This window comes from Psittacula echo (assembly GCF_963264785.1).
Source record: "Psittacula echo genome assembly, chromosome: 3".
NCBI lineage: Eukaryota > Metazoa > Chordata > Aves > Psittaciformes > Psittacidae > Psittacula > Psittacula echo.
In genome coordinates this window covers 83,742,401-83,758,422 of record NC_137736.1, presented here as the reverse complement: position 1 = coordinate 83,758,422, position 16,022 = coordinate 83,742,401, and the positions used below count along the sequence as shown (strand labels likewise).

The following is a 16,022-nucleotide window of genomic DNA, read 5'->3' as shown; positions in this document are numbered from 1 at the left end:
AATAGCTTCCGGGAAGACTTTCTCTGATTGTTTTGACATACTTGTCATCCTAACTAGCTATATGATTTTCTTCAGGCAATAACCTGCATTTATCTTTTTACTGCTATGACTGTATTCTACATATGCTTTTCCTTCAAAAAATATTAAGGAAACTACTTGGCAAGCAAAATTAATGTCTTATAAGCGTTCTCAAAGAGCTTAATAAGAGCTAAGCTTGTAACATGTTACAGTAAGACCCATTTGCTACATACAAGAGAAGGCAGTTCTCATTTTTTTACAGGTATTTTCAACCTAATGCTAAAAATTAGGTAATCACTAATCTAGACATTGTTCTGACAACTTCCCCAGTGCCATATAATCTTTATTGTTTCAGTCCTTTCCCTTCCACCCACCCTATTTGCAGTTATTTTTTGAGATTGTGTTGATGTAGGAGTGCACATGTCTGCAATCAAACACTTGCAGGCATGTGTACAGAGTAAATTTGGCCCACTTCCTTCAAGTTTTAATTTTTTTTGTACGACTGAACTAGTATTTATCTGTTGTAATAACAACAGGTCGGGATAGGTTAGCGTTAACTAAATATGTATGGAAAATGAGTGACTATTTGGTTGGTTTGTTTTCTCTGGGGAGTAGTAAGAAAGAAAAACCTTTCACCTTTATCTTCAGGGAAACTTATGAAAAATAGCAGTATTTGTTTTATGTAATGTAAACTAAATCCTCTACAGCAATATAAAGAAATTATCAGTCTCCTATAGTCTTGGAGGAGCTGGACAGGGAAAGACAACTAGCAACAAACATGTTTTGGCACCTGAATTGACAGCTTTGTATAATCTCCGTAGGCTTCTCTGGAAATGAATTGGAATAGAAGCCAAATATAGGCACCCTGGTTGGCACTCTTGAGAAGCCCTTTTAGTGACAGACTGAAGAGGCAATAGAGGAAGGGCAGCTGGCAAAGTCACGTGCCAAAAATTGAGCTGTTTAAGTTGTTCTGGTTGTGCTGGGTCTACACATTTAATCTAGAGACTCCTGCTGTTCATTCAAATCTGTATGGTTGGGATGTAGGCTGGGTATGTCTTCGTGGTGATGCTATAGGAGAAATCCCTTCCTTTTCTAAAACTGAGCTGAAATATGCTGTTCTCACCTGTGAGCTAGTTTTCATCCCTGTCAGATTATTGAGTAAAATGAACACAATCTTCTTTTGGTTCCTAGAGCTCATTCTGTCACAACACAGAGAAGGAAAATCAGCAGTTCTGATGTCTTCCCTTGAGCCTGAAGCATTCTCTGTACTATATTCAGTCTACATGTGGTCAAACTATGTGATATTAAAGATCTTAGATTTTTAAATCAGACACAATTCCAAATGTTGTATGATGATTTTGAAAATAGTAACTTCAGTGGCAGCATCAGTAGTATGCTTAATAGTACCTTCCACTAATAGATTAGAAAACCCATTAATTCTTCAACATCTTCTTCGCTCTAAGGAGATTTGTGTTCTTTCCAGTTTAACTATCACCCATGTTTTCATCTTCCAAATGAAATCCTACCTTGTCTTTTATAATATTGTTTAAAAGTAATTGCTATGTTTTGAAAATTTTACTGATAACTGCTAATGAGGTTTTAGTCTGTACTTTAAGAGGAACAGAACATGGAACTATGCTCTTTGAACACAATAGTTAGAGTTCACTAGAAACACAATACTAATGGATCACTGTTTGGTGCAGTATAGGAAGCATAGTTTTTCTTCATTCCTTAACTTCCTTGGGTGTTAAAAATATTAAAAGCTATCTGAATCCTTAGTAGATGATCCAGACTTATAGCAGCATTTTACTAGCGAGTCAGGAAGCATATGATGTCTAAATTCTTCCATCATGCTTGTCCACATCTGTTTCTGATAATGTAATAATAGCATTGTTCTTAGTGTATTTAAAAAGGATGTCTGGATTTCACTACTGACTCTGGAAAATGCTTCCATTGTGTAATTCTAATTTGTTTTACTTTATTAACGTGAGGATTTATTGTGCAATCTTCAAATTAATTTCACTTGGCTTTTTTCCATTTTCTATTCTGCTAAGGGAGTAGTTGTTAATGGAAGAACCATTCAGATGTAATTCATAAAATCTTACTTGGGGAAGTTCGAGTTCCTCAGCTCACCCATTTTCTGAATTAAATGGAAAAAAAGTTTATTAACTGGTCCTGTATGTTCTCTGCCCTTAGGCTATTGAGATCTCCTGGCAGTGTGTAGTAGATGAAGAAGAGCATAAAGTGCAGCCTATCTTGCAATATATCAGTAGAATTCAAAGTTCAATCTGCCATAAAATTCACTCTTAATAGTCAAAATAAGTAGAATCCAGAGAAGTCCAGGGCAGCACACAGCAATGTTGTGAGTCCAATTACCAGAAAATTCAGAGCTGGCAAACTATTTTAGCAAAACAACAAAGCAGCATGCTCTTGTCAATAAAGCCCCAAAAATGTAAATAAGAACATGAGAAAACCATCTTTTACTGGAATTAAGGAGGAGGTTGGGTTGGGTTTTATTGAGTTGGGGTTTTGTTGGGGGGGGGGTGTGTTAGGTTTTTTTCTTTTTTTTTTTTTTTTGGAGGGTTTTTTGTTTTGTTTTGTTGGGGTGGGTTGGTTGTTTTGACAAATAAGAGGATTACCCAAACATTGGCTGAATTTCAGCTAATCATTGGCTACAGACACAAGTGCTGCATCTCTAATTCACTACTGGCCAGAGGTTGCTTATTAAATGGGTTAACCAGAATGTGAACATTTACAAGTCCAAAAGACTGATGTTCTTTTTCAGAAGTTTCAGGTTGAAACACTACTTTGATACCAAGTTTACTGATCTTATAAGATGAGTAGTAGATTTTTCTAGTGTAGATTTTTTGTAGTGTAGTAGATTTTTCAAAAACTTTCTGAATATCCAGCAATAAGCATTTATTTGAATTATTTCTCCACCTACCCAACCCCCAGTCACAACTGTGTTAAAAAAAAAAAATGTGAATGGAGACCTGATTTTTCTTTTCTTTTGTTTTCTGTAGCTAGCCCTGCATCAGTTTGTCAGCTGCATGTAGATGATGAAATTATTGCTATCAATGGCACAAAGGTTTCATGTATGGACTATAGACAGTGGGAAGAAGCCATCAACAGAGCACTAGAAACTGGAAACCTGCTCATGGATGTCAGACGATATGGAAAGAATGGTGAGTTGTTTCATCGGGTGGATACAGTATGCTCTTTAAGGCAAATAAGCTCTCTGTGCTGTACCTGACAGCTGAGAGTCCTTATTAGCCTTACAGTAGTAATATGTATCTAAGCTAAGTAGTTTGCTAGCGTGTCTGTTGCATTTTAACACCACTTGGCTTTTTTTTTAACTACTCGTGCATTAGAAATGTCTTGACAAGCAAGTCTACAAAACACTGAACTACTGACCTCTCTTGTGCTCTGACCTGTTTGAGAGGATGCACAGGTAAAAAAGTGTGCAACCACCATACAAGGGGGAATATAACATTTTCTTTTCTGCCATGTTACAAAAATGAAGAGAGGCTGGTCTCCAGAGGATAGCAAATTTTAGAGCCTTTCTCCCTCAATCAGCAGCTCCCTTTATTTAGGGAAGGAGGATCTTGTGTTCCTTTCTTCAGGGAGTGTTTCAGGTAGTGGATGAGCTTGTGGGTAATGTATTGTGCTATAATTTTGGCCATTGACCCAAGTATTGTGATGCTGTAATCTCTCCAGAATTGTGCTACCTGTTCTGGCTAATGAGGGTTTCCATCCTGGCTGAAGACCTTCTAGCATCCCTAGACTTGCCATGGGTTTAATCAGGATACCCTTTCAAAGTCCCAAAATAGTTTTTCTAGAGTTAAAATTGCAATCAGCGATTTCTTTCAGAGTATAAATACAAAGTATTCTTTTAGGGGGCAGCTGGGTAGAATAACCTACCAGCAAGTGGGGAGAAAAATAGCGGTGTGAGGAAGAGACAAGAAACAATTCACTTCTACAGGACCTAGCATAAATGAAGAGTGAGATTAGTGGAGAAGAACTCACTGAAGAAACCTTAGGTAGTGGGAGGGAAGAACTTATGAAATCTGAGATAAGATTATAATTTATCTTTGCCTTATCAGTTTTGGTAGTTTAAACTGCCTTTTTCCCCCCACGCTGTGCTGCCTGATGAGCACAGGCACGAAAATGACACTTCCCTGGATAGAGTATGAGTCAAATTGTACCTTGAGTGAGTAAAGCTGGAAGAATTTTCTCAATCCTTACTAATGCTAATGAGATAGTTTCCAATGAATACTAATTGCTGTGTAATGTTGAGCTGCTGTTGTGCTTGTTAGCAAAACGTGGTAAACTTTTACCTGGCTTATTACTAACACTTGCATTTTTGGGGAAGGCAGTCTGCTCATAAAAGCCCTTTTTCCTGTCTTCACAAATTCCACCTGATTTGTGTCTCTTCCTCTTCTGTTATGTGTGTATTTTGTGTGTGTTATTTTAATGTATTTTCACTGACTCTTGTTCTGTTCTTTGACATTACTGTCTACATTAATTTCTTGATCATCCACATACCAAAAAGATTGGGGCAATGACCTGCCTTCCCTGCCACATGTAAGGCATAAAATCCTCAATCTCACCAGTATGGCTACCAACATTATAGGTGCATCTGAAAATAAATGGATTGATGCAACTTCTGGAGAACACGTTTCAAATGTTTCCACTGTATCAACAAAAAGAGATTTATCCAGCAGCCCTCAAAGTTCTGTGAGTATGCTTTTGAAGGGTTGTGGGATTTGGAGTGAGGAATAAAGTAAAATGTGATGCCTTGATATAGGGAGAGGTTGGAGAAAAGACCTTGGGAATCTTAGTTTTACTTGTATTGTTTAAGGAACATATAGGATACTGCAAATACGGAGAGGTAGCTATGTACATATTAAGGTAAATAAGATGTTTTAAAGACTTGCTGCTGCCCATTCATGAGTGGACACTAAGTGATGAATGTTAAAATATGTGCAGACTGAGTTTTAACTAAAATGTATACAGCGCCTGTTCTTTAGAATTTCATCTCCATTATTAGGATAAATGAAGGTGCAGCCCCAGATTACTTGCAAATAACACCCTGCATGCCATGAAATAGAAAGATCTCAGCTTCTGGCATTTTCTTACAAACTAATATTTTTAATTTCAGCCAGCTGGTTATTGCTCCCTTGCAGTACTGCATATGCCTGCAGTAATTTTACCATATAATACACTTAGGAAGTTTTAGGTAGTTTTGTATCTTTCTGTGAAAAGTGTTCCAAAGTGTTTCATGATAGAGTTCCTGTCAGGGGAGATGTGTAGTTGGATAAACTTACACAAATCTAATGAACCTAAGGTCTTTTTTTTTTTTTTATTACTATGTTTTTCAGGATGCAGAAACAAAATTGATAAATGGAATGCAAGGAGATCTTGGCTCTAATGAACAAAGAGGTAACCACTGTTGTTTTTCTTCTGCTAATTGGGTGGGTTTGCAACAAGCACAGACACTAAACCTGTAGTCATCACAAGCTTTGTACAGTGAGTGAAGTGAGACCTTAAAGAACTGAAAGTTAGACAGGTATTAGAGATCTCATTGCATTCAAACTGGGTGTAGTTTGCTTCCACGATATGTTAGGCAGTTGGAAAACTTGAAAAACTGATGACAAAGCAGTGACAACTTCCCTCCCTTCCCCGCACTTCTGCATTAGTGGTTTTAAATGTAGGGTGTGACAAGGGTGAAAGAGAAGAAGGCACAGAATTTGTTATAATTAGTACTGCATTGTGTGGATAACGAGTCACTATGAGTATTGATTCATTTCACTAAAAGAGTCTAAAGAGTATTCAACTTCTTGTTTTTCTTTTTCCCCCTATTTCATTTGTGAGGTTTTGAGGCTAGTGGTTGTTTTGCTATTATAATTTTACTTTTATTCCTGGAGAATGATATTGATGATTCTAGTATGAATAATAATTCCTTATGATGCTATGAACAGTTATAGCCTTATTTGACAACAGTGAGAGAAACTAGGTACGTATACTTTCTAGTAGAACAATAATCCTTAAATGGATACTTTGCATTTTATTTTACCTTGAATGTGCATGGCAGTTTATAAAAGAATTCCCCCAAGAAATCATTTGCCCTCTGGAGGTGCCTTTCTGATGACCTTAAATGGCGATTAGTCTCTTCAATCCAGTTTGGCATCTCAGTGGAGGAGGCTTAAATTAGACAGGGAGAATCTGAGTCCAGGTTTGTCACTTATGCTGTTCTTACAGTTGGACATTGTTAGTGATAAAATGAAATACTAATCAGTATATGGTGTAACCTACTAAAAACTGTATTTGTTGTTATGAAAGGTGAGGTTTCCTTTGTGTTTCAGGGGCTTCTTATTTTTCTGAAGCTTTTTCTGAAGATGTTGCTGTTGATTGGAGGTCTAACAAAAGTTTCTGATCCAGTGGTGATAGTAATTAAAAATAATAAAAATGGCAACCTCATTGACTTATTTATATTATTTGTATCTTTCAAATAGCATCTGAACCTATTTCTTTGAAAAACTTAAAAAGAAGGTCACAATTTTTTGAACAAGGTAAACCAAAGAGCTAACATTTCCTGCACTTCCACAAAATTATTCCTGCTGCACACTCTTGCTAACAAGGCTGGTACTGGGTACTATACCTCTTCAGCATTGTTCGTTGCAGTTACAACAAAGCAACATAATTAATTTCCTTTCTCTCCCCAGGGTCATCAGGTTATTCTTACAATTCATTGGTCTACCTTTGTGGTAATGGGTCTTTCTGTGTTCTCTTACATCTATAGCTGTTTAAATCTCTTCTGTTATTCATACATATTTTTTTCTCACTGGGTAGGAGTAAGAAAGAGAGCACTCTCTGTTCAGGTTTGCTACTACCTACAAAACAAGAATAACGTTGACTATTCCAGCAGAGGCTTAGCACATATCTCGGAGCTGTTGATAAAATACTTAACTCTGGATTTGAGTTTATCTTGAGTTGCAGCTCTGTGCTTTCATCTAAATTGCTGGAAAAAGGCAGCTGCTGGCTTTCCACTATGTGGTGATGTCACAAGATCCCAAGAAGAGCAACATAAATTTTGAACTTCATATGCTAGCTTTTAAAGGCAAAAATAAGGCACTCAATTTTGGTTTTGTAGGTTGCTTTTTGGTGTTTTGCATGTCACAACTCACTTCCACCAATGTTGTATGTCTAATGCTGTCTTCAGACTATGTATGCCTTGCTGTTTTGCTGTATCCTGAAAGAGCGAAATTCTGGCCCACTGGAAGTTCAGTGTGAATTTTGCCAGTGATTTTAGTGGGACCAGGACTTTGCTTTCAGTGGTGATGGCTTCTGTTTTTTTCCAGAAGTGATACGTGAAGTGCCACAGCATATATCTGTGTTTGTGGTTCTGTTTGCTTTGAAATACTTCTGCTGCATTGTATCTGCAATATGGTGATATTTTGATGTTGGGGTTGTTTTTTGATTGGTTTCTTTTTGTTTGTTTGGGTTTTTTTTTTATTTTTTTTCTTAAGGCTGGCTATGAAGTATGAAATTTTTATTTTAATAGATTTCATAGCAATATTTGACATATTTCACTTGTGCTTGAGGAGGAGAAGGGTGAATTTCTGGAGTGTGCACTTAGCACAGTTTTGTTCATTTTAAACTTTTGACATTTTAGTTTCACAATGGTATAAAATACTGTTCTTTCTAAAGAAAGCCTGTACAGGCCAGCGTAAGCTTACAGGGGCGAGAGAAGTAGAGAGCAAAGGTAGCGTCACCTAGTACAATTGCAGGAGATAGTCTGTTTGTCCATCACAGTGTTAGTGATGATGCTTAGGAAATGGTTGTAGTTAAATCTGTGTTTCTCCACATTTTCTTAACTTTAATGTATTAGTATGATACGCATTTCTAATAATCATCTTGGCACAAGCTAAGGTCACATATGATAGCCTCAAATAGTGTAAAGTTTGCGGTGAATGGTGACAAGCTTACCAGATTCAAGTGTGGTTTTGGGAGTAGGGAAGGAGGACAGTTGGAAAAGGAAAATGCATGGGTTTGTGGTAGAGAAGTTGCCTGTGGATGTTCATAACTCTTGATTCATGTCAAGGGCTATAGGTGAGTGGCTGCTTTACCCTGAAGCAGTGTTACGGCTATCAGTCATGCTAAACAGTTTGGTTTCACAGTAATAATAGGAGAGGTGTAGCAAAGAACCTCTGTAGAGCCGCAGTGGGAGATGTACTGCTTATTCAAGCAATTGCTGACGGTACTTGTAAGCATGTAAAGCTTTTAAGCACTTGTGCAAGTTAGTTGAAAGTCTCTAATGAATTCTGACCTCAAGTGAGTTCAGTAGGGCAAAATGCAAGCATGGTTTGCTGAGGAAGCAAAAATTAGTCTGAAGCTCAGACTTTCCCCATTTACACAAGTCTTGCAGTAGTGAGTATGTATGGTTCTAATGATTTTTGTTTTTTGCCTTCCAAATCTCACAGGAGGCCCAGAACCAGCAATGCCTGATGTAAGTACTATTTACAAACTACTAATAAGTACTGTAAGCCTGGTCTTTGAAGAAGCCCACTGCTTTCTGTTGCTTTTTATACTGCTTAAAACTGTGATCTACTCTGGAGTACTGTCTACGATCTCGTAATGTGTAACGGAATGGTTGCTTAATGGTTGCCAATTTAGGTCCATGTCACAATAAAGCTGTAGTGTTTGTAATAGCTTTTATTTCTCACTTTAAAAAATATGTTTTAAAATGTAGAGCATTTATTACATGGAAGAAGATTAATGCTATTTAATTTATATGCTGTATTAGCTCCCAGTCCCATCCATTAGTGCTCCTAGTCGTCGGGTTTGGGATCAAGAGGAAGAACGAAAACGACAGGAAAAATGGCAAAAGGAGCAGGACCGTTTACTGCAGGTATAATTAATCTTTATGATCATAGGCTGGCAATCCTTTGGGTGCAGGAACTGTTAAGGAAGTAGAATAACACGTGACTTTTACAGTTCTTCTTACCGATGGCCTAAGAGGACCTTCGGATACATTTGTTGAGCTGCACAGTTACACGCACTAGCAATTATTCATCAAAAAGAGGACAATGCATTAATGAACTTCATGAAGTCAAACCCAGACTTTGTGTTCACTAGAGCCAGAAATGCTTAATCATTATAAGGGTGGTATGCTCTTACTGGTAGCAAAATGTAAAGGATAAACAAAGACCTAAGGGGTAGTAGTCTTCACTTTTCAATATGAGTTTTATTGTTTCACCTTAAGAAAGTTGTCTCTAGAATGCGTTTTACCTTCAATTAGCAATGCTGCCTTATATTCAGAGATGAAGAGAAGGCAGCCAATGCCATGGTTAGATGCCTGCTAGCATCCTGAGGTTTAGCAATTGGCTGATCAGTTGGAATCAGCCTGATTCCCAGGGCCTCTCAGAGTCAGGAAGCTGAACCTGCTAACCCAAAATCACCTTGATAAGCGATTGCTAGAGATGGAGGAAGTGTTGTAGAGGACGGGACAATGTTTGTCATCTTAGGATAGCAAAAAACACAGCAAAGACCTCACCTCAGTGAAGCATAAGCCCATTCAACCACATTCACCAAGACACAACTCTGCAAATTAAGTTAGTTATCTGAAGTCCAACTGAGAGGCATCAGTAGACATCATGTACTCTGCACAAGCCCTCTTAAGTTTGGTGCATTCAGCAGAAAACTCTGATGTGAAAATACAGTGTAGCAACTCTGTTGCTTTTTGGATGTTTTATCTTTTATCATTTCTTTTAGCTTATAAACTCTGCAAGGCAAGAACTGTGCCTTCCTAAACATATCTGTGGTCTGTTATGGTTTGGGTTGATGGCTGAAGAGATGGCTTTAAAGAATGTAAACCTTGGCTCCCCTTTCTTGAGAGCAGTCTCAGCCCTCTGCATTCACTTTTCATTGCTTCTCGCTTTTTAGTCCTGAAGTAGTAAATCTGACCAGAGTAATAACATTCTTTCTCTTCCCCATGACTCTAGCAGTGAATTTTTAATTATCAGAGAAAATTAAGTCTTTCTTTTCTTATTTCTGATATCTTAGAAGGAATACTTTTGACATCATTAAATATTTTGCCTTTTCCAAGATCTAAGTGGTGACTGACAAAACCACCAAAACATTTATTGTGTACCTTAAGTAATGCTTTAAGACATTACATTGATTTCATACCAGATCCAGTCATAGGACAAATTTGGACTTCCAGAAATTGTTTTTTATTTAGATAATATTCCAAAAGACCAAGAGTTCTTGCTCAAACCAAATGACTGTCTCATATTTCACCTAGTGATCACTTTATACTGTATTAATGTGCATGATTCCAAGTGAAATATAATCACTCCATCTTTCAAGAAATACCTTAGCTGATTTTTTTTAAATGGGAACTAAAGTGTGACAGGAAATAAAACAAACCTGAGGTCAGTTGTTAGGAGACATAGCGTGTAAAAAGCCTAGATTGTCCAAAATCAATTGCAGAACTCCTTTGGATTATATTTGAGCCAGGATTTCATTGGCTTTGTAGAGCTCAAGCATGTTTTCACCACACTAGTCTGTTAAAAGCTGTATTAAATACCAGTAGTGCATTTCAATGCAAATAAAGAATACCATGTTTCTTATTTGCATGTTTACCTTCAATCTAACCTAACAGGAGAAATACAAACAGGAACAAGAAAAACTGAGAGAAGAATGGCTACGAGCTAAGCAAGAAGCAGAAAAAGAGAGCTCAAAGTATTTTGATGAGGTAGGCTATGTATATGGCTTCACCCTTGTAAAATAAATTGTTGTCTGTGAATTGATAGAAAGAGGTTGGTAAAATTGGAAAGAGGAAATGAGACGTCTTGAGACCTATTGAATTTGACTTCTTTATGGATTGCTTAGGTAACTAACACCAGAAAAATGTTAGCAAAAAGTTACAGTGTGTGTTAATCATTGTGACCAGAATGAAATGGCCACCTCTGCTGTATATTTACCTCCTGATGTTACTTGTTGCAATTCTGCTTCAATACTTCATCATGGGGCATGTTTGTAGATGCCTGGCTTGTTACTGGCAACCAATTCATCCTATCTCTGATAAATTTACATATCAAATCAACTTCAGATATGCCATCATGTGTTTCAAAACACTGAATGCATGTAGTCACTGTAAATGCTGACTTTTGTGGCTGTTCCTTATGGGAAGATGAACAGGTTTTCTCTGAGTGTGGGAGGCATCTGAGATACCTCCTCTTTATTGCTATGCGAGTGCTGCTTCAGGCACCCTAGCTAGATCAGTTGTGTTTATACAGTCATGAATAAGTAGACTGTAATTTAAGGCTTAGGATTTCAATAAGAAAGCTCTTTGAGCTGTTAGAGGACTTTGTTGTACAAGAATGTAAACCATTTTTGTATTTTTTCTATCATTAGAGGTTTTCATGGACCTGTAAACAGTATTTGTTCTCTGCAACTAAACCATCTTTTGAGCACTGAAAGACATTTTCTCCTCTTTGAGAAAAGAGTCAGAGTGGTAGGTCTGAGGATTTGACATTCAAATGGTAGGAGAATGGAGGAGAAATGTGAAAATCATTGGTTTGATATACACTTGCAGTGTATATCTTTATGTATGTGCTGTTATGTAGGTCTCAGGTTTCTAAGTCAAACAGTAGGGAGAAATTCTGGTTATCATGGAAGTTTGTTTTCCATGGGTATTTAAGTGGAAATGGGATGGCTTGAAATGTGATACTTTAGAAAGGAGAGTATTTCACATAGTTGTGGCCATGCTGCCCGTGGCGCTTGCTAGGGATGCTGTGTGGAATGGAAGTTCTTGCATTAGGAGAATGTGCTAGCAGGCACTCAAAACATGAAACCAAAGTATGCCCTTTGGGTCTTGCAGTGCAAGTGTTTGGAATGCTTTTTACACAGTCTTCCCTCAAAGAATAAATGAACTTTTCTGAGTGAGCAACCTGTTTAAATAACAGCTCCCTTCCCTTAAAACATTAAGGTGGTTTTTGGTTTGGTTTTTTTTTTTCCTTTGCTACAGGAGCAGTCTGTTCTAACCTTAAGCGCGTCTGTCCCTGCTCGAGCTCCGTCTGTGTCCAGCTGGACAGCAAGCCCAGAAGCAAATACTCCTGAGGAGCCAGAAGGAGATGGAAGAAGCAAGGTAGCAGCATGCTTGTCGGGTGAGGAAGAAGGAAGGAGGACGCATCAGGAGGAACGGAGGATCCAGGAAGAAGCAGCCCTGCGTTCTGAGCAAGAAAGGGAACTCGAAGAGCTGGAGCTTGAGAGACAACGTAAAGAGAGGAAACAGCAATATGCTGAGGAGCAAAGGCGGCGGGCAGAGAGGGAAGAGCAGAGGCGGCGAGCAGAGATGGAGGAGCAGAGGCGGCGAGCAGAGATGGAAGAGCAGAGGCGGCAGGCGGAGATGGAGGAGCAGAGGCAGCGGGCAGAGATGGAGGAGCAGAGACGTCAGGCTGAAAGGCAGAAGGAGGTGTCAGTGGAGGTGCCTCAGTACCAAAGGTGTGCACTTCTGATGGGACATGCTCTATTCTTTCTGCATTAAAAATTCAAATACATTTCTAATGGGAGTGTGTATGTCCTGAATATATAGGGGTATTCATGTAAGATATGTACTGTAATCAGTCAGTGCAAAATACCACAGGATAGCCTTTCTTTCTAAAGGTAGAAGGATCAGGTATAAGACACAGTCTTTCCCCATGAATCAAGTGCTCTATTAACTCACTTCTGCTTATTTTTTAAATAGAAAGCATAAATAAAGTAATTACAGCCAAATGAAAGATGACCTGAAGCACTTGCTGTGAAGATTTTTCTAAGAACCCTGAATAAGCCTTGTAAATTGGGAGCCAGCAGCTAAACATACAGGGCTTTCAGAAGAAATACCAAGTTAACTCTTTTCCAGCAAATGCATGTCTGATTTTTCCAGACTTCTCTCTCATTTTACTGTGGCAGTGCAACAATAAAGGTTGATTGCACTGCTGGGTTAATTTGTCAATGAGGGATATCATGGTATATGAGTGAACTGATGCTGGCTTACATGTTGTAGCTTCTTAGAAATACCCACTGTGGATTTATTTATTCTAGAACATTGAAAAGTTTCTTTCATTACCTTCTTCAGCAGCTTGGTTTTAAAAAAATCCCAGAACACTAGAATTAAAAAAACAAACAAACAAACAAACAAACAAAAAAAACCACAAACAAACAAACCAACCAACCAAACAAACAAACAAAAAAAAAACCACAACCGAAAAAACCCAGAAAACCAAAACAACAGCCCCCCAACTATTAGTTTACAAGTTCACGTTCTTGCCTAGAAGTTTTCAGACTACTATTGCAGGCATCATGGGAGATTAATTTGTCTGAAACAGATTAAACCAGTAAATTTTCCTTTTTTCTTGTGCATTTAGCTTACTGCCTTGTGTATTACTAGCTTTGCTGTTTATCGTGAGGATTTTCCCCTGTTCTCATATAAGTAATAAGAGATGACTGAAGATAACTTATGGTATCAAGTTAAGTCTTCGGAGAAGAAAATATGATTATATACTTATATACTTACAGGGAAGACTGAGGCACTGGAATGGGTTGCCGAGGGAGGTTGTGAATGTTCCATCCTTGGCGGTGCTCAAGGCCAGGTTGGATGAGGCCTTGGGTGACATGGTTTAGTGTGGGGTGTCCCCGCCCATGGCAGGGGGTTGTAACTAGATGATCTTAAGGTCCTTTCCAACCCTACTATTCTATGATTCTGTGATTCTAAGACTGAGACCTAGAGTTACTTTAGCTCATTGTAAATGACTGCTGCTTGGGATCCCTGCTGAGCAAAGCAGAGGCACAGTTGTTACAAGATCCAAACAAGTTCTTCTTGGCAGCTGTGCCAGCATATCTCTACAATTTTGGCTTGCCCCAATTGCAAGATAATAGGACTTTGTGCAGTAACTTATTAAGCTGCTGTAATATCTGCATATCTAAATCCTTGATACATGCCTTAGTCCCAGTGGATTTCGCTGCTTCTGAGCTTGTTGCCAAAGGATGCATTTTGCTAAACAAGGATGGCTTTGCTTTATAGTAAAGGAGCAAGGTCAGTGAAGCTGGGATTTAAACCATCTGATGTTAAATGTCTGCTTTATGATTATATCTGAAGATACTACTTGAGATCTGAAACGTTACATAAATATCTGTGAAGGCATGATACTTGCTGCAAAGAGCACTAAGGTTGGGAACAGGCAGATGGAAGAGCTTTGTGGAAGTTAGTGTTTCTCTAGGGGTTACAAACTGCACTTATACACAAATACACATGTAACTCTTAGAGAAATGCTGAGTTTGGACAAAGCTCACCCCCTGGCTTTGAAACAGGTGAGACAATCATTGTGTACTGATACTAGTCATTTTTGCAGTGTCTGTAAAAGTCTTTGGGGTACTTTTGCCTGTATTTTCATGTTGCTAACACATCCTAATTTTCTCTACATATGCTTACTATTTGCTCAATTTCTAGAAAGTGTTTTTTGTTTAATACAGATTTTCTTCTATCTATTTTGGTTCTAGACATTACGAGCGCTATGAAGTATCTAAAACAATAGAGGATCAAGCTGGCCATCCTGTCATTGACAGGTAATAAGAAATTGACTCAATAGGCAGCTTGAAGTATCTTCAGCAATAAACATTAACCTTTTTGGCATGCTCATGTTTGGATTCCTTGTCACTTACAAAAATGTAATTTCAGGCAATTTTTCTGACAACCTTTTTTTCTTTCCTGCCTTCTTTTGTTGTGTTGCTGACAAAATTAAGCCTCCTTAGAGCTTTAAATGCTTAGGGTTTTATTTTCCTTTTTTCCTTTAAAGATCTGTTTCAAATATTTTTAAGAAGAGATATTTGTATCTATGCATGTATTTATAGGAATGTAATGTATGCTTTTTGTTTCTACAGGCATTATGAACGTTACGAAGTTTCTAAAACCATTGAGGAGCAACCTGGACAGTCTTTTGCCGACAGGTAGGTGTGATATTGTATCTCAGTGTAGACTGTAAAATCACTGTTTCTGTGTCAGAAAGCTTTGAAACTTTCAGTAAACTTTAGCCATGGCAGCTAAGTGTGTTCTTTGTATTGCTGCTGTGTTTTGCAGTTTTTATGGCATGCTTTCCTACTGAGAAAACAAGCAGCCAAACTTCTGGCAAGTTATATGTTGTGCTGTAAACAACAGTTAGTCAGTAGGATTTTACTGGGAGAAGCAGAACTGTAAGGAAGTAAATATGTGGGTGGTACTAGACTTATATGGCAGGAAAACTATTTCAGATAATATGGTGGTTCTTTCGTAACGTGCTATACAAACTAAGGTGCAGTCATCCCAATTAGGATTGCGCAAGTTAAGAGAGAGTAAACAGGGAGGGAAGTGAGAGGCAGCAGCTGCATATTTATCAGGAAGATAGTAGATGTGCCTCTTGTTAAGTTACACTCTCTTATCTTAGTTTATTTTCTGTTTTGTTTTGCTTGGGATTTTTTTTGTTTGTTTGGGATTTTTATCATTGTTTGGGGGGGGGGGGGATATGTTCTGTTTTTATTTCAATAGACCATATTAGCCACTGCAGATGTGGGCACTTTGAATAGGCAGCTTTTTCTTCTCCCTTTTCATCACTGGGCTATGGCTAAAAAATGCTGAAGTCACCTAAATCCATAACATTTATATCAAGCCTTTGTCTTAGATGGCATCCCACAGTAGTTCTGAAAGGTCACCTCTGTATTTCATCAGTTCCTATAGCTTGTCTGAGCATATTCTTTTTTTTCTATTAAGAGGAACACCAAAACTTAAAGGGTACAACTAGTAGATCTGTCACTAGATTTAGTGCAGGAAAACCAGAAGGTCCCTGCACTAAATCTAGATTTAGATCTAAATTTAGTGCAGGAACTTCAGAAGGTTCCTGCACTGCATATTACATTTTAGGTGTATGCGTGAGGTGATGTACTGACCTGCTCTTTGAAGCTCATGTTTGCTACAAGCATCAGTG

The 16,022-nt window shown here is 38.1% G+C and overlaps 1 protein-coding gene across 1 annotated transcript in view; it reads left to right on the top strand.

The window, feature by feature from the left end:
• The window catches only part of LMO7 (LIM domain 7), a gene marked incomplete at its 3' end in the record, with an annotated part of 127,873 nt that overhangs the window by 103,951 nt on the left and 7,900 nt on the right, over positions 1-16,022 (top strand). Inside the window, exons 19-28 of the mRNA XM_080614024.1 lie at positions 3,042-3,203; positions 4,652-4,755; positions 5,400-5,460; positions 6,534-6,590; positions 8,502-8,527; positions 8,825-8,929; positions 10,685-10,777; positions 12,053-12,528; positions 14,566-14,631; positions 14,947-15,012. Coding sequence (XP_080470150.1) covers positions 3,042-3,203; positions 4,652-4,755; positions 5,400-5,460; positions 6,534-6,590; positions 8,502-8,527; positions 8,825-8,929; positions 10,685-10,777; positions 12,053-12,528; positions 14,566-14,631; positions 14,947-15,012 — 1,216 coding nt within the window. The remainder of the gene's footprint in view (positions 1-3,041; positions 3,204-4,651; positions 4,756-5,399; positions 5,461-6,533; positions 6,591-8,501; positions 8,528-8,824; positions 8,930-10,684; positions 10,778-12,052; positions 12,529-14,565; positions 14,632-14,946; positions 15,013-16,022) is intronic.